At 55.9% G+C, this 27,689-nt stretch overlaps 1 protein-coding gene and 1 pseudogene across 3 annotated transcripts; one reads left to right on the forward strand and one right to left on the reverse strand.

Moving 5' to 3' along the window:
- Positions 1 to 27,689, reverse strand: part of LOC123353777 — an 824,880-nt pseudogene that overhangs the window by 695,149 nt on the left and 102,042 nt on the right.
- LOC123353571 (breast cancer anti-estrogen resistance protein 3 homolog) lies at positions 379 to 27,645 on the forward strand. 3 transcript variants are annotated; one of them, XM_044994769.1, is made up of 11 exons: positions 379 to 480; positions 2,963 to 3,098; positions 13,595 to 13,723; positions 14,286 to 14,719; positions 15,495 to 15,592; positions 16,615 to 17,201; positions 18,741 to 18,856; positions 20,224 to 20,395; positions 21,002 to 21,113; positions 22,287 to 22,472; positions 26,025 to 27,645. In XM_044994769.1, exons 3-11 carry the CDS (start codon positions 13,616 to 13,618, stop codon positions 26,195 to 26,197), a joined length of 1,986 nt encoding a protein of 661 aa, XP_044850704.1. In that variant the 5' UTR covers positions 379 to 480; positions 2,963 to 3,098; positions 13,595 to 13,615; the 3' UTR covers positions 26,198 to 27,645. The 3 variants fall into 3 exon arrangements, with proteins under 3 accessions (XP_044850704.1, XP_044850706.1, XP_044850705.1); XM_044994771.1 differs by lacking the exon at positions 26,025 to 27,645 and adding an exon at positions 25,773 to 25,956; XM_044994770.1 differs by lacking the exons at positions 379 to 480; positions 2,963 to 3,098 and adding an exon at positions 11,945 to 12,013.

The following is a 27,689-nucleotide window of genomic DNA, read 5'->3' on the forward strand; positions in this document are numbered from 1 at the left end:
CACACAACCAGACTCACCTTCTCACATTCAAACCTTCACACTCAAACTTACATCCACTATCACACCCAGAATACACAACCCGACTCACCAACTCAGTCACACAGATACATTCAAACTCACACCCAGAATGCACCAAACTCAGCAACACAAACTCACAGTGATACACTCAAACTCATTCCCAGAACCCACACCCCAACTCACAGCCACAGGGATACACTCCGCCTCACACCCAGACTCACAAGCGTTCACCACCTCACATCGTCCCAGCCCCAGCCCCTCACCGTTGCGCGCAGCCCCGCCTGGTGCCGGGCTCCGCTCCCGGGGGTGGGTCCGGGCCCTGGGCGGAGCCGCTGCCGGGCGCTGGAATGTGCGGAATGGGGAGAGCGGAGAGCCCGGGGCTGGCGGGGACCTGTCGGGGCTGGAGGGAGCCGGAGCCGCGCACGGGACCCCCTAGCGCAGCGCTGCGCCCCTGCCGCTCAGGTACGGGGGACTCGGGGGAGACACCCGCCCCTGCGCCTGCCCTGGACGGGAAGGGGGAGCCCTGCCGGGGTGGATCTCCAGGGGGGTTGCTTCTGTCTTGGGGAGCGGCTAGAATCGGGGGGGGGGGGTATCCTGGAGGTGAGATCGGGGTGGGGGACTGCCCGGGAGGTGAGATGGCGGGGGACCCTACCCATAGGAGATTCAGATGAGGGGTGTCTGGAAGTGAGATCTGGGTGGGGACCCTACCCTATAGGAAAGGAAACGAGCCAGATCGGGGTGGGGGACTGCCCGGGAGGTCAGATCTGAGAGGGGGGGAGCCCTGGCCTATAGGAGGTGGCCAGGATCTGGGGTGGGGATCCATTCTGGGGACCCCTGCCCTGGCAGTGAGATGGGAGACGTTCCCACTGGCTCCTGCCCTGATGGGGTTCCCAGTTACAGGGCTGGGGGAGATTTGTTTTGGGGGAGCATTTTAGCAAAGACGTCCCCCCCCCCAGCCTAGGGGAATCTTATCTCTGTTCCCCACCGCCATTTTTCAGATTGTTTCCCCAGAAATAGACTGGAGCGCTCCCTAAATCCCCTGCATACCCTGCCCCCACCCCAGCACCCTTGGTTTGCTGGTAACACCCCCCCACACACACACACACACCCTACAGCTGGGTTAAAAGCATAACCCCCTTATCTAGCCCTTGGAAGAGGGGCTTTGGCTGTGTGATGATCTATCTGCAGTGGGTATAGGGCCTGGTTCAGCTCCGACCCCGTGGCAGTTGGAGGGGGACCCTGGATTTACCCTGGAGTATCTGAAATCAGCACATGGCCAGCATGTGTCATGCCTGTGCTGTGGTCAGGGGCACGCGGTGCCCACAGAGCCCTGGCACAGGCTACGCCGGAGGCGGTGGGCGGTGGCTGATCGGAACGAACACATGTGTTACGTCACTTATTTCGAGTGATCGGCTTCCTTCCCCGGCGGTCGCACTGGCTCCATTGTCCAGTCGTTGGTGTCCATTCCCTTTGCCAGTTTTCCGTTTGCCCCCATGTAAATGGGTGTTGCTCTGCTGGAGTTAATGGGGCCAGATCCCTGGCTCTGCTCCTTTGGAGTTGTGGCTGATTTACACCGGCTGAGATCCCTGGAGAGTGTGGGAGGAGAATCCAATCCCTGCGCCTGCCTCAGGGCTGGTGTTGTTCCAACAAACCGGGCCTGTGATGGCTGGGGGGAAGCACACCAGGGTGGAGGATTTCCTCCCCATTGTGCGGCCGCCCAGCCCTTTGTGTCTGGTTTAGTTGGGGATTGGTCCTGCGTTGAGCAGGGGGTTGGACTAGATACCTCCTGAGGTCCCTTCCAACCCTGATAGTCTATGATTCTACGATTTCCAGGGATGGAGCCACAGGGCCAAGGCCATGTCCTGAGCCGGGCATGCAGCTCCCGTCCAATGGGGCTGCGCCGGGGGATTAGAAGGGTGGTGAGAGCCAGGAAAATTACAGCATCACGAGGCCCCTGCATTGCCGCTCATCTAGTGACATGGAATTCAGGGGCTGGGACATAGGGACTGTCCTGCAGGATCAGAACAATGGGCCCATCAAGCCCGGTATCCCGCCTCCTCCCTCCCCGCCCCGCCCACACCATGGTGCCAGGTCAGGCCAATGGGCCTATCAAGCCCGGTATCCCACCTCCTCCCTCCCCGCCCACACCATGGTGCCAGGTCAGGCCAATGGGCCCATCTAACCCGGTATCCCGCCTCCTCCCTACCCTCCCACACCATGGTGCCAGGTCAGGCCAATGGGCCCACCTAGCCTGGTATCCCACCTCCTCCCTCCCCGCCCACACCATGGTGCCAGGTCAGGCCAATGGGCCCACCTAGCCCGGCATCCCACCTCCTCCCTCCCCGCCCACACCATGGTGCCAGGTCAGGCCAATGGGCCCACCTAACCCAGTATCCTGCCTCCTCCCTCCCCGCCCACACCATGGTGCCAGGTCAGGCCAATGGGCCCACCTAACTTGGTATCCTGCCCACCCCACCCTGGATCAGCTCAATGGACCCATCTAGCTCCCTATTGCCTCACCCTTGATGGGCCCATTGGTCTGATCTGTCACAGCCAGCCTAGTATCCCCCACCCTGCTCCCCAGTCCCTGTTGCATTCAATCCAAACAATGGCGTCAATCCATGGATGTCACTGGAGTGACTCTGGATTTGCACTGCCCTAGCCGAGGTCAGACGCTGGCCCCACGTCTCCCCATTCTCCGTGGAGTGTGGCTGGTGCACTCACCTGGCTAGCTGCTTTTTCAGTCTGCCCCACGGGTAACAATCGGGGTCCAGCATGTACCATGTCTCCCTGTGACTTTTTTATCTGTCTCTTTCATTCTTTGCTGATGGGGGGGGGGGTGCGGGAACGAAGAGCTTGGGAGCCGCCCGACCTTTCATCTCACTTGTCCTGCCAATCAGTTTCTTCCCAGGGGGCTTCTGATCTGAATCTCATCTCCTTTTAGGAGGAAGCATCTCTGCGGGGGGCTTGGCGTGAGTTCTGGAGGGTGGAGACCTATCCGACCCGGTGGTGAATGGTCCTGGAGGGTTGGATGCCCTGTCAGACTGGGCATCCCCTCGCGTGATACCCCGGAGTTGCCTGTAAGTCATAGATTCTTGTGTCCCTTAATGTGAGTGATTCAAACCGGCCTGACGCTGAGAGAATTAAGCAGCCTGATGTGTTTAACTTGTCCAAGAGAAGGTTAAGACTTGATCACAGCCTAGAAGCACCTATCCTAGGCAGCCGTTACATTTAGCAGGAAGAGATGCAGCGGCTGCAAGCCGAGGCCAGACAAATTCATGCTGCAAATAATCACGTTTTTAACAGTGAGGGGAATTAGCCGCGGGGTCTGGGCTTGGGCTCTATAGAGCTGGGAAGTTGCGCTGGCTGGCTCTGGTGTAGAGGGCTGTGACGTTATTGATATAAACGGGGACCATATAGAACATGGGTTGCAACCAAGGTCCTGTAGTGGCACCAAATCCTGAGTAAAGGGGGTCATATAAGGTGTCTAAGACCAGGTTCTGGGTTGCTGGTTATGATTATGCTGTCTGTATGTCTGTGTATAATTTTGTAGTTGAAGTTATAAGTATTGGCTCTGTAATGTCTATACTTGGTTTTATGCTCTGCCTCTGGGAAGTGTCCCAGACAAGCTGATGTCAGCCCTGCATAGCTGGTTTGATGGCCCATTAAAGGGCCATCGGCTACACAATTGACCCATGGAGAGAAGGCAGCCACGCCTTGTGACTCAGCAAAGTATGCGGGGACTGGCCCATGTGACTCGAGGCTCCATTTTGCTGTAATTTTCCACAGTGAAGACAAAGAGATTCTTACACCTGGAAAAGTCTATATAAGCCTAATGCCTCATCTCCATCTGGTCTTCAATCCTGCTTCTGACCTCTGGAAGGACTTTGCTACAAACTGAAGCTCTGCACAAAGGACTGTTGACCCATCCCAGTGGGGGATGTTCCAGAGACTTAATCTGAACCTGCAGTTTACTCCAGCACTGCTGCAAGCCTGAACTAAGAACTTTGCCATTACTGTATGTAATTGATTCCATTTAACCAATTCTACCTCTCATTTCTACCTTTTTCCCTTTGTAAATAAACCTTTAGATTTTAGATTCTAAAGGATTGGCAACAGCGTGATTTGTGGGTAAGATCTGATGTGTATATTGACCTGGGTCTGGGGCTTGGTCCTTTGGGATTGAGAGAACCTTTTTCTTTTATTGGGGTGTTGGTTTTCATAACCATTTATCCCCAGGACGAGTGCACTGGTGGTGATACTGGGAGACTGGAGTGTCTAAGGAAATTGCTTGTGTGACTTGTGGTTAGCCAGTGGGGTGAGACCAAAGTCCTTTTTGTCTGGCTGGTTTGGTTTACCTTAGAGGTGGAAAAACCCCAGCCTAGGGCTGTAACTGCCCTGTTTGAGCAATTGGTCCTGATTTGGCACTCTCAGTTGGGTCCCGCCAGAACAGCTCCGTCACAGTGGCGTAGTCGTGCTTGGATCCACAGAACCAGGTCAATTAAGCTTTGGGTCAGAACCCCACGCTATCCAAATTTTAGCTTTGGGATTGAGAGTTTGGTTGGTTAAAGATCAGTGACCATGAGACAGAAAGCATCAGGAAAAGCAAGGAAACTGCAAGCCTTGAGAGACAGCCTGCAGTTTGATTATGAGCAAGAATTGGCAAAAATTCGAATGGAAGAGAAGCAAGTCTTGGCCCAGCTGGAGAGAGAGGCTGCTGAGAGAAAGAAAGAGCTGCTGGCTGCTGAGGAGGAGACTCGACAGATGCAACAGGAGACAGCTAGACTCCAACTCCAAGTCAAAAAAGCAATGGAAGAACAGCAGAGACTGTATCCTCTTGAAAGTCCAGTTTGTAACAATGTTGGTATGTTGTATAACTCTGAGCAGTTGTGTGGGGATAACCAAATGTACCCCAACAATGCCACCTTTTATGTCAATGCTGTTACTGTGTGTTCAGTAGGGGGTGGCCCCATAAATTGTGCCAGTGCTATGGATGGGAGTGGTAATGGAAAATTCATAGAATGTGTAAAAGTCAATGGTAAAAGCTGTTTAGGGCAAATTATGGCTTCTAACATCACTCTTGTTAAAGCAGATCTGGTCAAAGAGGAAGATTATTTACCAAATCAGAGTGTGAATGTTGTGATCCTCTGTGAGTTTACTGTCCGTGTGCCTTTAGCCAGAATCCACCTTGAGTGGAATGGGGCTCAGCATGAAGTGATAGCTGGCGTCAGGAAGTTATTGCCTAAAGATCTTTTAATTGGGGAAAATGTTAAAGCTTTGTTCAATCCAGGTAGCCAGTCACAGGAGAGGAATGATCTTAAACCTGTGTCTAGTGTGGGCAATGATTTGCCTGAGGTGGGTTGCTCCAAAGGTTTGTCTGTGCCAAGAAGCAGCGTGTCTGGGAATGAAGTTTCTGAATGTCTGTCTGATGTCTCAGAAGGAAATCTGGAGTTAGATCAAGAGCAGAAAGATCTCATTGGGGAGGAAAATGTTTCTCAGGTTAAATCCCTAACTGAGGAAGGAGAGGGTAAATTTGTAATGGGTAACGGATTGGTGGCTAGTGCAGCTTGTAGAAGTAAACCTGAAATGGGTAACTGTGATTTGCTAAAAGTAGCTCAGTGTAGTGAAAAGAGCAGCAGCTTATCTGTTGGGAGAGGCAATGTGCCTGGTAGGGAAGGTTTGGAGGAGCCTAGGCAGCCTTGTGAGCTGATGGCTTTGTCTAATCAGCAGTTTGGGAAGGGAGGGATAGTGGAAGATAAGTGTCCATATCCCTTACCTGTTTCCTGTGTGGAGAAATGTGACAGTGGAGGGAATGTGCCTGTCTCTGTCAGGGGTATTGACTTGCCTATGAAGGAAGCTATCTCGGTCTCCAAGCAGTTGTCTGTGAACAGCCATGTGTGCTGGGACAAGGGAAATGAAATCCCAAGCTGTGTGCCTGGTGAAGGAGAATGTGTCTCCGGCTCTTCTGTGTCTGTGAAGCAGACAGAAGGGGCCTTTCAGCCTGTGATGGTTGAGGGTGATTTAGTTGTCTCGGAGTGGGTTGTAAATACAGGTAAAGCCCAGGAAGGGAATGGTCCTGAGTTTGTGTCTGCTTGGGAGAATGGCACTGTGACTAGGTTGCATCCAGTTAGTGTCTTAGCAAAATCCCAGAGAACAGACAATTCTGGTGCTTGTAGTTTGCCAGTTGTTAATGTGTGGTTGGAAAAGGGTGCAGCAACTCTGTCTGATCAGGGTGATACCCCAGCCAGGGCACAAGGAGAGCATAAAGGTGATTTAATTGTGTTACCGACTGACAGTTTGACAACTTGTAGCAAGAAGGAAAAGATTCCTGAACTTGTTCATGGCCAAGGGAAGGAGACTGCTTCTGACCTGTTATCTAGAAAGTCTGTAGGTGTGCCTAAAAGGGGATTGTGTAGAAATCCGCCTGTGGGGCCTGAAGTGAATCTAAGTATAAGTGAGACCCAGAAAGCGGCTGTGGTTGCTCAGGGAAGTGTTCCTGTAGAGCAAGCCCTAGGTGGAGAGGGGAAGGGCAGAATTTCTGTGAGGGGTGAATTGCTGCTTAGAGAAGCTCCTAGGGAAAGGAATCCTCATGATAGCCTGTGCAAGCAGTTTACTGCAGCTGAAGAGTTAAAAGCTAGTGTCTGTGTTAATGCAAATTACTTGGCTGGCAGGGAGAAGAAAGAATTGCTAATAGCTGTTAGCACAGAGGGCCCACCCCATCAGCCAGTGAATTCGGTTAAGCAAGAGAAATCAGGGTTTAATCCGGAAGGAGAGAGAAGACTGAATTTTGCAAAGGGAAGCCACAGGTTAACCCTAAAATGCCCAAACTCCAATGGTATTGAGCCAAGGGTATGGCATGACAAATATGATTGTAAATGGACACTTGCAATGAATTTGTTGTTATTGCTAATGCTAATTTTTGTAACTAATGTGTTGCTATTGCCAAGAACTGTAACAATGTACAATGGGCCTAATCTTTTGGAAAATCCCTGGAACATGTTGAAAGGAATACATGAAAACACACTTTATGTTAAAGGGCCGTGCTATACTGATGTTTCACAGTTAATGCCTGTAAACAGTGTTGGAACTTTTCACAGGGGAAAATACATTCCAGACCTGATGTGCTGTATGAAAGGGGAAACTGAGGCACACTACCGTATTGCTTTCATGGCTAAATGCCAAGAGTCCTGTACTATGAACAACATCAATATCTACATTGGTTTAATGTTAATTGGGTTCAAAACATTGGCCAAGGCTGGTATGGATAAAGTAGCTGTTTTCTTTAGCTCTTGGCAAGATCACATGAAACATACAGGAACCATGCTGCAAAAGCTAACCAAGTTATACCTTAAGTTTGTAAAGAGATCCATTCATGTTATTGAACATGACCTTGATAAACCATTTCGGTTATACACTGGTATGGCCTCTAGCCCAACACTAGCTGTAGTGAGACAGACCCAAGGAAAGGGGGCTCTTGGGATGCAGTCAGCGATGTTTTGTCATCCCTTCCTGCATCAATTTTGCGTTGGGGGTGTGACGGTATTGATATAAACGGGGACCATATAGAACATGGGTTGCAACCAAGGTCCTGTAGTGGCACCAAATCCTGAGTAAAGGGGGTCATATAAGGTGTCTAAGACCAGGTTCTGGGTTGCTGGTTATGATTATGCTGTCTGTATGTCTGTGTATAATTTTGTAGTTGAAGTTATAAGTATTGGCTCTGTAATGTCTATACTTGGTTTTATGCTCTGCCTCTGGGAAGTGTCCCAGACAAGCTGATGTCAGCCCTGCATAGCTGGTTTGATGGCCCATTAAAGGGCCATCGGCTACAAAATTGACCCATGGAGAGAAGGCAGCCACGCCTTGTGACTCAGCAAAGTATGCGGGGACTGGCCCATGTGACTCAAGGCTCCATTTTGCTGTAATTTTCCACAGTGAAGACAAAGAGATTCTTACACCTGGAAAAGTCTATATAAGCCTAATGCCTCATCTCCATCTGGTCTTCAATCCTGCTTCTGACCTCTGGAAGGACTTTGCTACAAACTGAAGCTCTGCACAAAGGACTGTTGACCCATCCCAGTGGGGGATGTTCCAGAGACTTAATCTGAACCTGCAGTTTACTCCAGCACTGCTGCAAGCCTGAACTAAGAACTTTGCCATTACTGTATGTAATTGATTCCATTTAACCAATTCTACCTCTCATTTCTACCTTTTTCCCTTTGTAAATAAACCTTTAGATTTTAGATTCTAAAGGATTGGCAACAGCGTGATTTGTGGGTAAGATCTGATGTGTATATTGACCTGGGTCTGGGGCTTGGTCCTTTGGGATTGAGGGAACCTTTTTTCTTTTATTGGGGTGTTGGTTTTCATAACCATTCATCCCCAGGACGAGTGCACTGGTGGTGATGCTGGGAGACTGGAGTGTCTAAGGAAATTGCTTGTGTGACTTGTGGTTAGCCAGTGGGGTGAGACCAAAGTCCTTTTTGTCTGGCTGGTTTGGTTTGCCTTAGAGGTGGAAAAACCCCAGCCTAGGGCTGTGACTGCCCTGTTTGAGCAATTGGTCCTGATTTGGCACTCTCAGTTGGGTCCCGCCAGAATCGCTCCGTCACAGTCAGCCCTTTCTGTAGACGGGAGCCTGGCCCTGACCTTGGCAGGAATTTTGTCTTGGCAGCTCTGCCGCAAGGATCAAAGGAAGCAGAGGGCTGGCTGGCTGAGCAGGGGATATAATCAGCGCTCTTACACGGTGCTTTTCACAAGCAGATCTCAAAGCCCTGCGCGGTCTTTAACATAGTTATCCTCCCATCCCACATCTGATGCAGGGCACTGGGGAAACTGAGGCTCGGAGAGGCTACGTGACTTGCTGAAGGTCACCCTGGGAGTCTGTGGCAGAGCAGGGATTAAAACCTTGGTCTCCTAAGTCCTAGGCTAGGGCCAAAATCATTGGAACATCATTCCTCTTGGGGGTCTTTGCCTCCCTGATTCCAGCACAGGTCTGGAGCAGCTGGTGCCCACCCTTGGCAGCTCAGCAGCACCTGTGTTGAATGAACAGGTAGGTCTGAGCCCCGGTCCATATGGGCTTGTGTCCCTCCTGTGGGAACCCTGTGCCAAGATTCAGGGGGGCAGAGCACCCTGGCGTCTGCAGGATGATGCCACCGTGGGCAAATGCTCCCTCCCAGTCCCACGTGTGAGCGGTGTGGATGGTCGGGTAGCTAACGCATGGGGCTGGGAGTCATGAGAACGGACCGCTGCCCACGCTCAGGGCCTGATCCTAGTCCTGTGGACATCGGCTGCAAAATGCCGCTGAGTGGGCTCAGGGCTGGAGGTAGAGTTTGGCTGATGCCAGAGCTGGGCGGGTGGCCCATGCTGCAGCACCCCATAGCTGGAGATGGGACACCATGGGGCCCAGTGCTCTGAGGAGGTCCAGAGAACCCTCTTTCTGGCTGTCCGGCTGGTGGGTCTTGCTCACCTGTTCAGGGTCAAACTGATCAGCAGATCTGGGGTCGGGCAGGAATCTCCCCCTGGCCCAGATTGGCAGGGACCTGGGAAGTGACGGCTGGATCATGTCATCTAATGGGGGCAGAGGGTCCGTCCAGCTTGGGTGTGGCACCCATGGGTATATCGATGCTCCAAGCCTAGGCAGGGCTTCTCAATCTTTTTCTTTCTGAGCCCCCCCCCGCTATTCAAATTCCATGGCCCACCTGTGTCACAACCTCTGTTTTTCTGCATATCCAGTAGATTAAAAGCCAGGGCCGGCGTTAGGGGGTAGCAAGCAGGGTAATTGCCCAGGGCCCCACACAGGGCCGGCACTTCCATTAGGTGACCCTAGGTGGTCGCCTAGGGTGCCCGGATTTGGGGGGGCGGCATTTTGTGCGCTTCCCACGGGGCACACGGGACCTTCCGGTTCCGCTCCCGTCGCGCCGCCGAAGAAGGACCTTCTGCTGACGTGCTGCGGAAAACAGCGGCAGGCAATTGAGCAGCTCAATGACTGCCGCTGTCGCCTGCGGCATTTCGGTGGAGGGTCCTTCTTTGGCGGTGCGGTGGGAGTGGAACCGGAAGCTCCCGCGCGCCCCGTGGGGAGCACACAAAATGCCACCCCCCCGAATTCTGCCTAGAAACCCTGGCGCCGCTCCTGGCCCCACAACACAGGGGGCCCCCGTGAAGCTAAGGCTTCGGCTTCCTGACCTGGGCCCCAGCAAGTCTAACGCTGGCCCCCCTCTGGTTCCTTTTGGTGGCCCCCCCAAAAGCTGCTCATGGCCCCCCCAGTTGGGAACCACTGCTCTAGGGTTCCCGTCGCGGCAAAGCAGCTGGTTGGGCAGGGCAGTGCCGGGATACGGAGACACACCCAGGCCACAGGGAAGGACGGTGTGTGGGGCCAAGGGGGCTGGGTGAGCCACGTGGCAGCAGCACAGGGAGCTCAGAGTCTCAGTTTGTGACCCACGGAATTTGGGATCCCTCTGCCATCTCTGTTGTAGAAGTACCACTGTAGGAAATGTAGGTTAGCCCAGCCCTGGCCTCTCCCAGCAGGGGGCGCTGTGGTGAGTGAAGCAGGAGTGCTGGCTGTGGGGGGAGCTCCCAGCCCTGGCCTCTCCCACCAGGGGGCGCTGTGGGGAGCGGGGCAGGAGCGCTGGCTGTGGGGGGAGCTCCCAGCAACCCCAGCCCTGGCCTCTCCCAGCAGGGGGCGCTGTGGGGAGTGGGGCAGGAGCGCTGGCTGTGGGGGGAGCTCCCAGCAACCCCAGCCCTGGCCTCTCCCAGCAGGGGGCGCTGTGGGGAGCGGGGCAGGAGTGCTGGCTGTGGGGGGAGCTCCCAGCAACCCCAGCCCTGGCCTCTCCCAGCAGGGGGCGCTGTGGGGAGCGGGGCAGGAGTGCTGGCTGTGGGGGGAGCTCCCAGCAACCCCAGCCCTGGCCTCTCCCAGCAGGGGGCGCTGTGGGGAGCGGGGCAGGAGCGCTGGCTGTGGGGGGAGCTCCCAGCAACCCCAGCCCTGGCCTCTCCCAGCAGGGGGCGCTGTGGGGAGTGGGGCAGGAGCGCTGGCTGTGGGGAGATGCTGTAGAGATCGTGTGACTGGGAGCCCCAAGACGCAGCCTCTGACTTTAGGGACCACAGCTGTGAAGAATCATGTGACTTATTGGGGGTCTCCATAAGTAGAAGCTTGTAGTCCGTGTCGGTTGAGAAGAGGCTGGGGCAGTCCGGGGTGGGTGGAGGAGAAGGGGGGCTCTGCACAGGGGGGCTGGGGCAGGAGCCCAGGAGCAAGGCTAGCAGGGGGTCCTGATCCGAGGGTGACCGAAGCCCTAGGAAAGGACTAGAGGGACGTGGGGATCCTGGATCCAAGGCTGAAGGTGAACGATTTCTGTTCAGTAAGGTGAATCAACAAGGCTCTGGGAGCGGAGTGGGGTCTAGCGGTTGGTGTGGTGGGGAGACTGGATTAGAACCCAGGAGTCCTAGCTCTGGAAGGGGAGTGCCAGGCGAGGCACTCCTGCATTCCTGGGGAGCAGGACTCCTGCATTCTGTTCCCAGCTGCGTGGTCGCTGAGTGCCACCAGGGTGCAAGAGGAGGGGAAACTGAGGCACATACGCAACTAGGGTGCAGTGACCTTGTGGGGCGCACGCTGGCTGCAGGGCAACCCCCCAGCTCCTGCAGTGCCCTCTCCCCCGTTAGCAGCAGTGCAGACTCGTATCCAGCGGCCCCGTCCCCTGTGCTGAGGGCTCTTGCATGCCAGCCGGTTGGAGCTGCACCGCGGGGCCTGCTCGCTGGGCTGGAACTCTTCCGGCCTGCCGGGGTCACAGGCTGCTGGCGGGCTCCCAGTGCCGCTGACTCAGCGCCCAGGCATCCCAAGGTGTGCTCGGCGGCGTCTGATAACCTGCCTAGACAAGGAGCTGCGTGAACCGGAAGGAGCCCGCCCCGAGCAGACAGTCCGGAGGAGCCACCGTTGGGAGAGGAGGATCTGATCCCGAGGACTAGACTCCTCCGGAGCCGGGTGAACAGGCAGGCTCCTCGCAGGGTAAAGGGATCCGAGAGGGTTACAGGCCACGGCTGCTTTTGGCACTTTGCTCTTTCCACTCCCGCTTCTTATCGCCTTCCCCTCTTCCTCAGCCTCTTTGCACAGCGTCACCCACAAAGCCACCGGCACTAACGTTCCAGTCGAGTCTGGAGCAGTGGTTCTCACCCTGGGGTCCGGTGCCACTTGGCGGGGGGGGGGGGGGCCGCAAGCAGGCTTCAGGGGGTCTGCCAAGCACATCTCGCATTAGACTCGCTAGGGCCCAGGGCAGAAAGCCAGAGCCCTGCAGCCCAGGGCCCCAAGCCCTGCCACCTGCTTGCTACTCCGTAACGCCGGCCTCGCTTTTAGATGCAGAACATCAGTTGTTGTGGCACAGCGGGGCCGTGGCGTTTCTGTAGCATGTTGGGGAGGCTGCAGAAAGAAAAGGATTGAGAACTCCTGGTCTCGAGGCCCCAACTGGGATCGATTCCTCCTGCCCCCCACCCTCCCCGGCCATCGGGCTGGGTGCTGCACAGGCCCCAGTTGAGATTGGGGGTGCCCCTGCCATGCCGGGTGCTGCTCAGGCAGAGGGAGACCGTCTCTGCCCTGAAGAGCTCACAGTCTAAGGAGAGAAAGTGAGAGGAAGGATTGTTAGCCTGTATTTTACCATTTTGTCTATTTCTCATTGTCTGCAGCGCCTGGCACTATGGGGCCCTGATCTCAGCTGGGGCAGGAGCTGTCTCTCGCTGTGTGTCTGTGCACACCCGGCACAATAGGCCCTGATCTCAGCTGGGACAGGGCCTGTCTCTCTCTGTGTGTCCATGCAGCACCCAGCACAACGGGCCCGGATCTCAGCTGGGGCAGGGCCTGTCTCTCGCTGTGTGTCCGTGCAGCACCCGGCACAACGGGCCCGGATCTCAGCTGGGGCAGGGCCTGTCTCTCGCTGTGTGTCCGTGCAGCACCCGGCACAACGGGCCCGGATCTCAGCTGGGGCAGGGCCTGTCTCTCTCTGTGTGACCGTGCAGCGCTTGGCACAACAGGCCCGGATCTCAGCTGGGGCAGGGCCTGTCTCTCTCTGTGTGACCGTGCAGCACCCGGCACAACGGGCCCGGATCTCAGCTGGGGCAGGGCCTGTCTCTCGCTGTGTGTCTATGCAGCGCCTGGCACAGTGGCTCCCGATCTCAGTTGAAGGCTCTGCGTGCTGTTGTAATGCACACTGGGGATGTGAAAGTGGCGCTGGCACCGGCGGCGACCCAGCAGGCCTGCGCCTTGGGGTTCCCATTGGCACCGGGCCATGCTAATTCAGCCCTATGGAATGAGTAGCGCCTGTTCTGCTAAAGGATCAGGCAGAGAAGGGGTTAATGGATGACCAGCAGGAGTTGGGGGCAAAGTCCTGAGGGCAGGGGGAGGGGAGGAGGATCCTTCTCTGCTCTCTGACCCTGGTAGGAAACTGCCCTGTCCTGAGGTCAGAGGCTGGGACAGGTCAGGCTGCGTGGGTCTGGGGGAGGGGGTAGGCTGGGTGGTCAGAGTCCGGGAGGGTGGGGGCACGAAACCAGTTGCTGGGAGGAAGATGTTGCTGCTGACCTTTGACCTTTCACCACTCAGGAGGCCTACGCCGAGGTGACCATGGACTTGGCCAAGGAGACGCTCAGGAAGGAGCTGGAGGAGGATCTGAAGCTCAGCACTGACGAGCTGCGGAGCCACGCGTGGTACCACGGCTGCCTGCCACGGGAGGTACCCACGATTCCGATCTATTAGGTGTATTATGGTAGTGCCCAGAGGCCCCAGCTGAGGTCACGCCTCATTGCCCTGGATGCGGCATAGATCCAGAGAGAGGCCCTGCCCCATGGAGCTCAGTCCCGCTGCCTGGGAGGCTCAGTATCCCTGTTTTACGGAGGGGAAGCCAGAGGTGCAGGGAAGGGAAGTGACTTGGCCAAGGTCACACAGAAAGTCAGTGACAGAGCTAGGGATGGAACCCAGGAGTCCTGACTCCCAGCCCTCTCCCTGCTCTAACCACTAGATCCCACTCTCCTCCCAGAGGTGGGAATGGAACCCAGGAGTCCTGACTCCCAGCCCCCTCTCTGTTCTAACCACTAGACCCCACTCCCCTCCCAGAGCCATGGGTAGAACCCAGGAGTCCTGACTCCCAGCCCCCTCCCTGCTCTAACCACTAGACCCCACTCCCCTCCCAGAGCCATGGGTAGAACCCAGGAATACTGACTCCCAGTCCCCCCTGCTCTAACCACTAGTCCCGCTGCCTGCCATCCCCACCCATGAACAGCCCTTGTCTCCCCAGGAGGCCGAGTCCCTGCTGGGGGAGGACGGGGATTTCCTGATCCGGGACTCAGGCTCCAGCCAGGGGGACTACGTGCTGTCGTGCTGCTGGCGGGGCGAGACCCTGCACTTCAAGATCATCCGGGTGGTGCTGCGCCCTCGCCTGGGCTACTCCCGCACCCTCTTCCAGTTCGAGCAGGACCAGTTTGACAACGTGCCGGCCCTGGTGCGCTTCTACGTGGGCAACCGCACCCCCGTCTCGGAGACCTCGGGCGCTGTGATCTCCCGGCCCGTCAACCGGGACGTGCCGCTGCGCTGGCTGCAGGAGCGCTACGGGGCCACCAGCCGGCTCCGTCTGGACGGGCAGGAGCTGGCCAAGGGGGACGCCGCTTCCCGCAGACTCAGCCTCCGCAGACTCACCGCTGGGGAGAGGGTGACAGACGGGAACCTGCTCCGGTGAGCGCTGGGATGGGAAATGGCCCTGGTTAGAGCTGGGGCTGGGTGTCTGGACTCCTGGGTTCTCTGCCCAATTCTGGGAAGGAAGTGGGGTCTAGTGGTTAGAACGGGGAACGGGCTGGGAGTCCGGACTCCTGGGTTCTCTGCCCAATTCCAGGAGGGAAGTGGGGTCTAGTGGTTAGAGTGGGGGACTGGCTGGGAGTCAGGATGCCTGGGTTTGGTTCCCAGCCCTTGGGAGGGGAGTTGGGGGTCTGGTAGGTTTGAGCAGGGAGGACTCAGAGTTAAGACTCCTGGGGTTCTATTCCTGCTGTACCATAGAGTCACAATGTGACCTCGGGGGAAGCCCATTCCCCTTTCTGTGCCTCAGTTTCCCAATCAGTGAAGTGGGTCTTCTGATCCTCTCATCCGGGGATGGGTTGTGATGCTCAATTCCTTGCTAAGCGGGTTCCGAAGCCGGGGGTGGGGGGGAGGGGATAGGGGCTGCCCTGGTTATTAACCCCGTGTCTGCCAAACTGCCCCCGCACTGTGGGTTGGGTCTGAAAGGCTGGTCCCTGATGCTGTGCCTGATTCACACCAGCAACTCGGGCTCCAAACTGGCTTCCCCACGAATGATCACGTTCCGTGGAGCAACCCAGCCCCGGCACGGAGGGCAGGATCCCAGATCTGCCAGCCGGGCCCATTACTCCGGCATCCCCTTCACTCTGGGCGTGGGCCCTTTGCAGCTTGGGGGTCTGCAGCAGCCTGGGGCTCACGGTGTCGCTGCTTCTCCCTGCAGAGTGAAAGACAGGAGTGGGAGCCACCCCACCGGGCTGGATCAGCTGGGCCAGAGACCCTCCCTCTACACGACGCAGTCAGACAGTAACCTACGGACAGGTGCGTGGGAGCCGGGCTGAAGGGCAAAGGCTGCCTCTGCTGGGGGGGGGTATTAACCCTTTCTGCCATGGGGGGGGTACAGGGCAGGGGTTGGTTTGACGCTGGTGTAACAGGATTTGTGCAGCTCCCTAGTGCAATGCTCCCAGGTGGTACCATAATATACCTAATAGATAATGTACAGTGCCTAGCACGTGCATTGAGCAGGGCTCCTAGGTGCTACTGTAATACATCTAATAGACACCTTAATAGGCAGCAGGTTTAAAACAAACAAAAGGAAGTATTTTTTCACACAGTGCACAATCAACCTGTGGAACTCCTTGCCAGAGGATGTTGTGAAGGCCACGACTATAACAGGGTTCAAAAAAGGGCTAGATAAGTTAATGGAGGCTAGATACATCTATGGCTATTAGCCAGGATGGGCAGGAATGGTGTCCCTAGCCTCTGTTTGCCAGAAGCTGGGAATGGGCAACAGGACGCAGATCACTGGATGATTACCTGTGCTGTTCGTTCCCTCTGGGGCACCTGGCATTGGCCACGGTCAGAGGACAGGATACTGGGCTAGATGGACCTGTGGTCTGACCCAGTACGGCGGTTCTTATGTATAATGCACTGGCTAGCACACTCCTGGTCCATGAGCAGGGCGCCTAGGTGCTACCATAATACATCTAATAGATAATGTACAGCGCCTAGCGCAACAGGGTTCTGGACCATGATGGGTTCTCAGGCGTTACCATAATACACCAAATAATGGACTCCTTACAAACCAGATCCTCAAGCTGGTGTAAATTTGCATCTCTCCATTGACTCCAGTGGAGCTATAGCCGGGGGATCTGGCCCTGCTGCATATCACCACAGCTCCGATTGCCACCCCGCTGCTTTCATGCTGGTGTAACTCCCCTGTCCTTAGGGGAGCGACTCCGGATTCACACCAGTCCTGGCTGAGATCAGAACCAGGCTCTGTGGGGTCCATGTGTCCGGCTGCTCCGCTCCCCTCTCTGACATGGTCCCATCTCCCTCTGCAGGCAGCCCGGAAGCTCCAGCCGGCACCCAGGACCGGAGCGAGCTCCCGCCCCCCTCGCCCGTCTTCCGCACTGGCAGCGACCCCGTGCTGCGGCCCACCGCGCCCCGGTGCCTGGACCCCGAGGGGGGTGCAGCCCTGAGCGGCTCGGAGGGCCAGCTGCATTCCAAGGCTCCCCCCAAGCCCCTGCGGGCCCCCTCCATGCTGGTGGGTGACGCCTCCCAGGAGCAGCTCAGCACCTACTGTGAGCTGGTGCCCAAAGCCCCGACCGGCCTGCAGAGCCACGTGGCTCGGCTGCACACCGAGGAGAAGTGGCGTGGCCGGGCCCGGGCCACGGACACGGCCTTTGGCTTCCTCGAGGACGAGGTGGCGCCGCTCCCCCGGCCGTGCCGCTATGAGGAGGAGATGGAGGGCTTTGTGCGCCCCCTACTGGAGACAGCCTCCTCCTTCCAGCCCCACAGCTTCCACTCGTTCCTCCTGCCCCCCGACAACAAGCCTCTGGAGCCTGGCGCCCTCAAACGGCTCAAGGACCTTTTCGACCGACGTGACTGCCGGACCATGGCCCTGCATATCCTCTACATAGACTGTCTGGTAAGGGGGAGCTGGGAGCCAGGGCTCCTGGGTTCTATCCCTAGCTCTGGGAGGGGAGTGGGGTGTAATGGTTAGAGCAAGGGGAGACACTGGGAGCCAGGAGTCCTGGGTTCTATCCCCAGCTCTGGGAGGGGACTGGAGTCTAATAGTTGGTGGGGGGCAGGGTGCCCGGACTCCTGGGTTCCAGTCCCAGCTCTGCTGCTAATCCACTGTGCAACTATGGGCCAGTCACTTCCTTTCCCCGTGCCTCAGTTTCCCCAGCCTGTATGGTGGGGGGAATGATAGTGCCCTCCAGGGCAGTGGGGTGTGGGGAGGTGAGCTGGTTGTGAGGCACCACTGCCTCTTTGTAAAGTGCTTTGAGATCCTTTTAGCGGAAGATGCCACAGAGCCATAGAATTTATGGCCAGACAGGATCATTGATCTGGATATCACAGGCTCCCAGCACCCAGACACTACACCCGGTCAGCGTGGATGGGTGGGTGGCGTTACCCCCTGCCTGTAACGGCCCTGGACCCCAGGACCCCCTGGGGATGCAATGGGACCCTCAGGGTAAAAACTGGCCACTGGGGTCTGTGCAGTCGTACCTCAGCCAGGCACGGCGGCTGCTCCGCTGTCCCCCGGGGGGGCTTGTTATCCTGCGCCGGTGGCCCCATCTCATGCCTCTCCAGCCCAATTAATAGGAGAGCTCCTCTCCTCTCATGCCCCAGCCTCACCCATGGTCCTCAGGCTCTCCCGCTCCAAGAGGGCCCATTGGACTGGCCCTTCCCAGAGTCTGAGACCTCCCAGCTTAGCTAAGCTGCAGCCTGTGGGCAGAAGGGGTTAAATATTGAGCGGGGGGGGGGGGTTGTTTAGGGGTGTAGGGAATCTCGGGGGCTGTGGAACTGTCCCTACCCCCACCCTAAGGGGAATGGGTAGGAGCCCCATAGCTCCGATGGGAAGCAGCCCTGGAGAACAGGAAGCAGGAGATAATATATGGAGATATACCAATCTCAGAGCTGGAAGGGACCCCGAAAGGTCATTGAGTCCAGCCCCCTGCCTTCACTAGCAGGACCAAGTACTCATTTTTTGCCCCAGCTCCTTACATGGCCCCCTCAAGGATTGAACTCACAACCCTGGGTTTAGCAGGCCAATGCTCCGGGTAGTTAGAGCGGGTTGGGGTCGGCGCTGCCTGTGCGGGGCGAGCGCCCCCTCCTGAGCCCCCCGCCCTGCTCCTTTGTAGCACAGCACCCCCTAGTGCTGTGCTGGGGCATTGGGGTCAGAAGTAACTGGGTGAGGAGAGCGCCCCCTATTGATCCCTACTCCCTGCAGCACAGTGATCCTGGAGATGGGTCAGGGGTGGCTTATGGACCGACGGTGACCCACCCTCCCTGGTCTTTGGATGGCCCTGCTTGAGCCTGGCTCGCTCCCCAGGGAATGTGGAATGGGGGGATCGGAGTATCCAGGGGCTCTGGATCTGGCTCCCCTCCACCGGCAGGAGGGTCCCTTTGTCCCGGCAGGTCTCGGGTCTTCACCCCAGCACTTGTTTGTTGCTTGCCCCAGGCTGGCAGGATCACCGGGGTGACCAGGGAGCAGGAGCGGGCGATGGGGGTAAGCTCGGGTCTGGAGCTGATCACCCTGCCTCACGGGAACCAGCTGCGCCTGGACCTGTTGGAAAGGTACCGGCCTGGGGGAGCAGGGTGTGGGGACGGAGGCTGCGGGTTGAGGCGTAGCAGTGTTGAAATGCGGCTGCCTCTGGGGGAGGACACGAGGGTGGCTAAACAGCTGCACAGCAGGATTTCCACTGGTAGGAGGAGGAGCTGGAGTCTAAAGCCGCAGGGGAAAGTTAGAATAAAACAGGGCCGGGGCATGGCTGGATAAAGCCTTTACTGACCACAGAACAGGGTAAGACTTAAGGTCTTGTCTACATGAACATTCAGTTCGCAGCAAGCTAGGGTGGGAGCCTCCCTCCCCCTCGCACCCTTCAGCCTGCCTGTGCGCTCTGTCCCTGTGCACCCACGTGACGTGCACTACCAGCTCGTGAATGCGCTTTGCTCTAGTGCTCTTTGAAACACGACTGGATCAACGCGCACTAACGAACTTCTAGTGGGCACCAGCAGGGATCCGGCGGGCCGGTCTACACTCAGAACATGGTGGCTGATGCTGTAATGAAATTGCTCTAAGCCGACGGGAGAGAGTTTCTCCCATCAGCATAGTTAATCCACTTCCATGAGAGGCGGTAGCATCTCTCCTGTCCACACAGCGCTGTCTATGCCGGCATAGCTGTGTCACTCGGGGAGGAGAGGGAGTGGTTCACACCCCTGAGTGCCATGGTTACACCGTTACAGGTGTGTAGTGGAGACTAGATCTTAGAGCGTGGCTGGCTGGGGTAAGTTCCCACCCCCAGCATGCTGCGAACTAAATGTTTGTGTGGACAAGCTCAGGGCCTCATGTGAAAGAGGGCAACGCACCTCCTAGCACTGTGGTGCAGTACTGCGATCTGCACTCACTGCCCCCTCCTGAAACCCCCACTCCCTGCAGCACAGACCCCCAGAACACCATGCTGGGGCGCTGGGGTCTGCACTGACTCAGGGCATGTCTACACTCCACCCACACTGCGGACCCTCATCACGGCAGAAGAGGTTTTTCCCAGCGCTGTAGTAAAGCCATCGCTTCCCGTGGCAGTAACTAGGGCAATGGAAGAATTCCTCTGTCACCCTAGGGGTGTCTACACTGGGGCTTAGCTCGGCTTATCTATGTTGTTCGGGGGGGAGGGTGGGGAAGTGAATTTCTCACACCCCTGAGCACCATAGCTAGGCTGACCTATGTTTTAAGTGGAGACCAGACCTCAGCAGGGAGCGCTCCCCCTCCTGAGCCCCTCCCTGTGTTACACACTAGGGCGGGGGAGGGTTCCCTTGCAGGTCTCCCATTTAACACACAGCCAAGCCCGGACCTGCTTGGCTTGCCCCAGGTAACGTCAGCCCCACTGCATGCCCTGCTAGCGAGGGGGAGGGCTCAGCCCCTGAGGTGTCTCTGTCCCTTCCAGGCACCATCTCATTGCCCTGGGCATCGCTGTGGACATCCTGGGCTGCACGGGGGGCGTGGCGGAGCGAGCCGCCACCCTGCACAAGATCGTCCAGCTGGCCGTGGAGCTAAAGGGCTCGGCCGGGGACCTGTTCGCTCTGTCGGCCGTGATGAAGGGCCTGCAGCTGCCCCAGGTGAGGGGCGGGCTGGGGGGTGGGGGTGACTAGCTCCTGTTCCCCATGGAGGCCGGCCTAGAGGGCTGATTCAGGCTGGCCCATAGCGAGGGGCGCATGGAGTTGTCTCATCAGGGCTGTGAGCCCTGGGCATGGGCTGCTGGATGGAGCCCCGGGGAAGAGACTGTGGGGAGGTAACTTGTTCTAATGGACTAGGAGACCTGTGACCTTGGACAGGTCACTTCGCCTCTCTGGGCCTCAGTTTCCCCTGCTCGCCCTGTGAGTGTGTATACAGTGAGCTGTTCAGAGCAAGGACTGTCTATGGGTCTGTGCAGCGCCCAGCACAGGGGGGAGCCCCCGATCTCGGCCAGGACCTGCGCAGCCCCCAGTCCACTGCGGGCCCCCATCTTGGTCAGTTGGTCTGCGCAGCGCCCGGCGCAGTCGGGGGTCTTGAGTTGCTACAGCATAATGGGACCCAAAAGGCCTCGCTCTATCCCTAAGGAACGGGACGCCCATCCCTCTAGTAAGTTGCCAGGGTCTGGTCAGTGGTGCTTGTCCCAAGGCACGGCACCCGCCGTAGCACCCCCCCCCCAACCTCTCACTCCTGTCCCCACCACCACCCCGCAGATTGCGCGGCTGGATCAGACGTGGCAGAAGCTGCGGCAGAGCCACACCGAGAGCGCCATCGCCTTCGAGAAGGACCTCAAGCCCCTCGTGAAACGCCTCAGCCAGGGGGAAGGTGAGACGCCGGGTGCCCTGGCCACGGGCCTGAGAGGGGATGGAATGAGCTGGGGAGGAGGGGATGTGGGGGGAGCATCATGGGGGTGAATCTCGCCCCAGGAAGAGAGGGCTGCAGGGAGTGGCTGACACCTGAAGAGGTGGGGATTAGGGTGGGGGGGGGGGATGGGGGGATGGCCTCACCTGGGCTTGTGTCCCACCAGCCTGGGCCACATCACAGCCAGACCCCCTCCCTCGCCTCTGTTGCCAAATGGTGCAGGTCCCCTAAATGTGCTAAATACCCTTTTATGCCCCTGTGCCAGAGCCCTGGCCAGTCCAGGAGGATGGCTGGCCCAGTGGTTAGCGTGCTGGCCTGAGACATGGGAAAACCAGCTTCAATTCTCTGCTCTGCCCCAGTGTCCCCGTGGACAAATCACATAGTCCTTCTGTGCCTCAGTTTCCCCCTCTGTACAATGGGGATTGTGAGGATAAATGTATTAATGACAGTGAGGTGCTAGGGGGGTGGGTGCCAGATCAGTACCTAAGATGGAGCGGACGTCTTTCTGTCCATGCAGGGGAGAGGATTCCTGTCTCAAATAGAGTCTGATCCTCTTCTTCCAGCATACTCTGCACTAAGCCTCTGGGCTGTCTGTAGATGCACCCTTTACACCAGGGCTATATTTCACCCTCCATGGCCAGTCCTCGTCATTTTGTTACTCTAGGCAGCAAAGCATCATTCAAATAAGAGGGAGAGAATTAGTCCCTCCCCAAGACATCCGAACCCAGACAGTGTCCCATTGCAACTGACTACGGCCAGGTGTAATATGTGACGGCTGGAAGCATCTACAATCATGGGGGAGGGCTGGGGGGAAGCAGGGGGGTCTGGTGCCCTTTTATCCAAGCAGCTTCCACCACAGTTTCGGGCCTGTTTGCCTGATGCATCAACCCCAGTGGCTAGACTTGTAGAGACTGAGGCCTGAGATAAAAGACCTACTGCCGCTGCTGGAGTCTTCTTCCAGCTCCAGCGGCCACGGTCTGCATGTTTGCTGCTCGAAGGATCTGGGTTGTCGGCAGATCTGGGTGGGACAGATCTGTCTGGGCAGTAGTGCCTGGCCTACAAGGCACAGGTTGGATACGTGAGTGGGTACAGGCCCCTGCTTGGCGGTGACTCTGACGCCTTGTCCCCGTGCTGCAGGGAACTCCTCCCCAGGAGAGGTCGCCATCCCGCACCTCCTGCCTCTCATCAGCCTCATGGAAGGGGAGCAGCTCTGGGGCGACCATGAGAACAGCTGCGACCTCCTCCTACGCACGCTGGAGTCCGCCCGCTCCATCGCCACCAGCGCCAGGGCCTACAAAGCCACCGCAGAGGCTAAGCTCCAAGGTAGGGTTGCAGGGAGCTGTGTGGGTCAGGGACTGGCAGAAGGGTTTCCAGAGCCTCATAGGAGTTGTAGTTCAGTTGCCTCGTCATGCTCCCTATTTTCTCTGGGCTGGGTTCCCCAGCTGGACTACATCTCCCATGATGCCCCTCCTGACCTGGGACTCCCATGCTGCCGTTGTTTCACTGCACCATGAAGTGATGCTGTGGTGCATCATGGGAGATGTAGTCCAACAACAGAGCTCTGCCCCAGAGGTGGTGGTGGATATGCAGCCACTGCACTACAACTCATAGAATCATAGAATCATAGAATTTAAGATCAGAAGGGACCACTATGATCATCCAGTCCGACCTCCTGCAAGATGCAGGCCACATAAGCCGATCCACCCACTCCTGAACTAATTCTCTCCCTTAACTCTGCTGTTGAATGCTCCAAATCGTGATTTAGAGACTTCAAGTAGCAGATAATCCACCAGCAAGCGAGCCCTGCCCCATGCTTCGGAGGAAGGCGAAAAACCTCCAGGGACACTGCCAATCTACCCTGGAGGAAAATTCCTTCCCGACCCCAAATATGGCTATCAGCTGAACCCCGAGCATGCGGGCAAGACTCTACTGCCAGACCCTCTGAAAAAGGCTAACAATATCCCAACATTGACCCTGACCTATTGACTAACCCCGTTATCCTATCATACCATCCCCTCCATAAACTTATCCAGCTTAATCTTAAAGTCATGGAGGTCCTTCGCCCCCACTGTTTCCCTCGGTAGGCTGTTCCAGAATCGCACTCCTCTGATGGTTAGAAACCTTCGTCTAATTTCAAGCCTAAATTTCCTAACTGACAATTTATATCCGTTTGTCCTCGTGTTCACATTAGCACTGAGCTGAAATAATTCCTCTCCTTCCCTGGTATTTATCCCTCTGATATATTTAAAGAGTGCAATCATATCTCCTCTTGTCCTTCTTTTGGTTAAGGAAAACAAACCGAGCTCCTCAAGTCTCCTTTCATACGACAGGCCTTCCATTCCTCGGATCATTCTAGTGGCCCTTCTTTGTACCCGTTCCAGCTTGAATTCATCCTTCTTAAACATGGGAGACCAAAACTGCACACAATACTCCAAATGAGGTCTCACCAACGCCTTATATAGCGGGACTAGCACCTCCTTATCTCTACTAGTAATACCTCGCCTAATGCATCCCAAGACCGCATTAGCTTTTTTAACCGCCACATCACATTGCCTACTCATAGTCATCCTACTATCAACCAGGACTCCTAGGTCCTTCTCCTCCTCCGTTGCTTCCAACTGGTGCGTCCCCAGATTATAACTAAAATTCTTGTTACTCATCCCTAAATGCATAACCTTACACTTCTCATTATTGAATTTCATCCTGTTACTAATACTCCAGTTTACAAGGTCATCCAAATCTCCCTGGAGGATATCCCGATCCTTTTCCGAATTGGCAATACCTCCCAACTTGGTGTCATCTGCAAACTTTATCAGCCCACTCCTTCTATTGGTTCCGAGGTCGGCGATAAATAGATTAAATAAAATCGGACCCAAAACCGAACCTTGAGGAACTCCACTGGTAACCCCCCTCCAACCCGACAGATCACCCTTCAATACGACCCTCTGCAGTCTCCCCTTTAACCAGCTCCTTATCCACCTCTGGATTTTCATTTCGATCCCCATCTTTTCCAATTTAACCAGTAATTCCTCATGCGGCACCGTATCAAACGCCTTACTGAAGTCGAGATATATTAGATCCACCGCATTTCCCTTGTCTAAAAAATCCGTTACTTTCTCAAAGAAGGAGATCAGGTTGGTTTGACACGATCTACCCTTCGTAAACCCATGCTGTAATTTGTCCCAGTTGCCATCGGCCTCAAGGTCCGTAACCACTCTCTCCTTTATAATTTTTTCCATGACTTTGCATACTACAGATGTTAAACTAACAGGACTGTAGTTACCCGGGTCACTTTTTTTCCCCTTCTTGAATATAGGAACTACATTAGCTAGTCTCCAGTCGAACGGTACAACTCCCGAGTTTAGAGATTTATTAAAAATCATCGCTAACGGGCTTGCAATTTCACTCGCCAATTCCCTTAATATTCTAGGATGAAGATTATCCGGGCCCCCCGATTTACTTCCGTTAAGCTGTTCAAGTTTGGCTTCTACCTCAGATACCGTAATGTCTACCCCCATATCTTCATTCCCATCAGTCCCTCTACCACTATTCCTTAGCCCTTCATTAGCCTCATTAAAGACCGAGGCAAAATATTCGTTTAGATATTGTGCCATGCCAAGATTATCCCTAATCTCCATTCCGTCTAAAATTTTAAGCGGTCCCACTTCTTCCTTCTTGGTTTTCTTCCTATTTATATGGCTAAAAAGCCTTTTGCTATTGGTTTTAATCCCCTTCGCTAGGTCCATTTCCACCCGGGTCTTTGCCTTTCTCACTGCTTCCCTACACCCTCTGACCTCAATAAGGTAGGTTTCTTTGCTGATCCCTCCCATTTTCCAGTTCTTGTAGGCTTTCTGTTTTTTCTTAATCCCCTCTGAGACGCTTGCTCATCCAGCTCGGTCTAAAACTGCTACCAACGACCCGTTTTCCCTTTCTCGGGATACAGGCCTCTGACAGCTCCTGCAACTTCAACCTGAAGTACCCCCAGGCGTCTTCCGCATTTAGATCCCTAAACATGTTAGTCCAGTCCACTTCCCTAACTAGTCGCCTTAATTTAGTAAAGTTAGCCCTTTTGAAATCGTAAACCTTAGTCTCAGATGCAATTTTGTTTATCCTTCCATTTATTTTGAACCGAATTAGCTCATGATCACTGGAGCCAAGGTTGTCCCCTACAACTATTTCCTCAACAAGGTCCTCGTTACTCACCAAAATCAGATCTAAAATGGCATTCCCCCTCGTCGGCTCAGCAACTACTTGATGAAGGAATTCATCAGCTATCACGTCTAGGAAAAGCTGAGCCCTATTATTATTACTAGCATTTGTTTCCCAATCTATATCCGGGAAGTTAAAGTCTCCCATGATCACACAGTTCCTATTAGTATGTACCTCCTTAAAAGCATTAAAGAGCTCTCTATCCATATCCAGGCTAGATCCAGGCGGTCTATAGCACACCCCAATCACTATCCCAGGGGACGCTCTAGAAGTTTTCTTCCCCAATGTCACCATTGCCCAAACAGACTCCGTATTATCCATTGCATTGCTAGTTATTTCGTTACATTTCACCTCATTGTTGACATACAATGCTACTCCCCCACCTTTACCTTTGTTTCGGTCTTTCCTAAACAGCACATACCCTTCCATACCTGTACTCCAGTCATGGCTAACTCCCACAAGGCACAGCCGAGGCAGCTCCAAACAGTAATATTCTCAAATCCAGCTTTGATGGAAATGGTTTGAGTAGCTCCAGCGGATGGGGAGCTGGGCCTTGCCTTCAGTAAAGCCAGTTCTTAGGACCCCGGCCTGGGATAACACAAACAGCGTAGGAAGGAACGAGCGAGAGCCTCAGCCATTCCCTGGTATCGTCTCTCCTCTCCCTAGGATTCCAAGCCACGCCGGAGCTCCTCGAAGCTTTCCAAACCGAGTTTGCGCTCCGCTTATTCTGGGGCAGCAAAGGAGCGGCCGCGGACTGGGCCGAGCGCTACAGGAAATTCGATGCCTTCCTCACGGTGCTGTCCCAGAAACTAGAACCAGCGGGGAAAACGGAGCCCTGAGTTTCCTCCGCCACCGTGGCACGGACCACGAACCATGGCTTGCAGAGCCAAGTCGGCACAGGATGGAGGAGCGACCGCACCCTAGTTCCTGGAGATTTCTCCACGAGCTTGGCCCCCGGTGCCGGTAGCAGGATGGGGACAAGGGAACTAGCCCGAGACCGAAAGCCTTCCAGGCCCCACCGCCGCAGAGGACGGTGGATACAGAGATTTCAGCGGCTTCCGCCAGGGCAGTATTCTACCAGCCCCCTCCTGCCTTGCTGCTGGAGGCGGCTGCTCCGTGTACAGAAGCTTGGGGGAGTGGGACAGATTGGTGGACACATTGCACCCGCAAGCCTACGGGTTTTTTAAATGCAAAATGCCACTGCAGGTCTAGCTTCCCCCGCCTCTTTGCCAGCGTGGGAGGGTGTGAGCTGGTTAAAGGGAACGGAGGAGCAGGGGGGATTCCCCCTCCCAGCAGAGGAGCAGTGGCTGGAGCAATAAACCAAAGACTTCCAGCTGGCTTGGATAACTGCTGTGAAGGGTTGCTCCTGTCACTGGGGTGCCTGGAGGGATGCCGGGGAGGTAGCTGGGGGCAGCAGGAGCAGGGCTAGAACTCAGCCCGGGGCTTGAGTGCTGTTGCCTTTCCCAGGAGAGGGCCAGGTGGTAGACACCTACTGGGCCCTTCACCCCCATTCGGGGGATGCATGCCCTGCCCCCTTAGACTGGCTATTGGAGACTTACAGGAAGTGAAAAGTCTCTCTCGGCCCCTGCCCCCTTCTCCCCTGAAATGAGCAGGTTTTGGGCTGCCCTCAGTGCATTAGGGGAGCTCCCCTGAGTTTGGGTGGCCCAGGGATGAAGAATTGCCTAATGGTTACAGCAGGAGACCCCTGGGTTTGGCAGCCAGTTCGGGCAGGAAGCAGCAGCTGCAGCAGACGGGGTGAAGGCTAGGAGAGGCCAGCCAGGGGTTAGACTAGGACGCTCAGCTTCTGCTGGCAGCTGCTGTTTAACTAAAGCATCCTACTGTCGTCCCCCCGACCTCAGCCCAGCGCTCTCCTCAGCGGAGGGCAGTGGGGAAGCGAAACCAGACAATGCACCACCGAGGGGAATGGTTTGAGCCAGGATCTCGTGTGTCCTGCCCCCCCCCCCCCCCGAGTCTCTGCTCCCGTGAGGGGAACCAGCTTGAGTCAGTGCCTGTCCAATGCCCCAAGGAGCAGCTGGCCAGCAGGGTTATGCCCATGAGAGCTTAAGGGGGGATTTAAATGAGGGTAGTTTCAGCCAGGCTAAGCCCTTGTCTATGGGGGAAGCTGGACCACTCTCAGCAAGAGCGGGAATTTAAGCCCCCTTAAAGAAGGGGGGTGGCTGGAGACAGCACAAGCGTGACTAGGCCCCTGCTCTACTCTAGCAGGAAAAAAAGCAGTTTAAATGTTGCTTCTAACACACTCTTGAGAACTTCTGCATGGAAATAAAAGTACCACGTCCCTTATGGGGGAACTGAGACAGATGTATGCTCACA

The sequence above is a fragment of the Mauremys mutica genome, chromosome 20, assembly GCF_020497125.1.
Source record: "Mauremys mutica isolate MM-2020 ecotype Southern chromosome 20, ASM2049712v1, whole genome shotgun sequence".
NCBI lineage: Eukaryota > Metazoa > Chordata > Testudines > Geoemydidae > Mauremys > Mauremys mutica.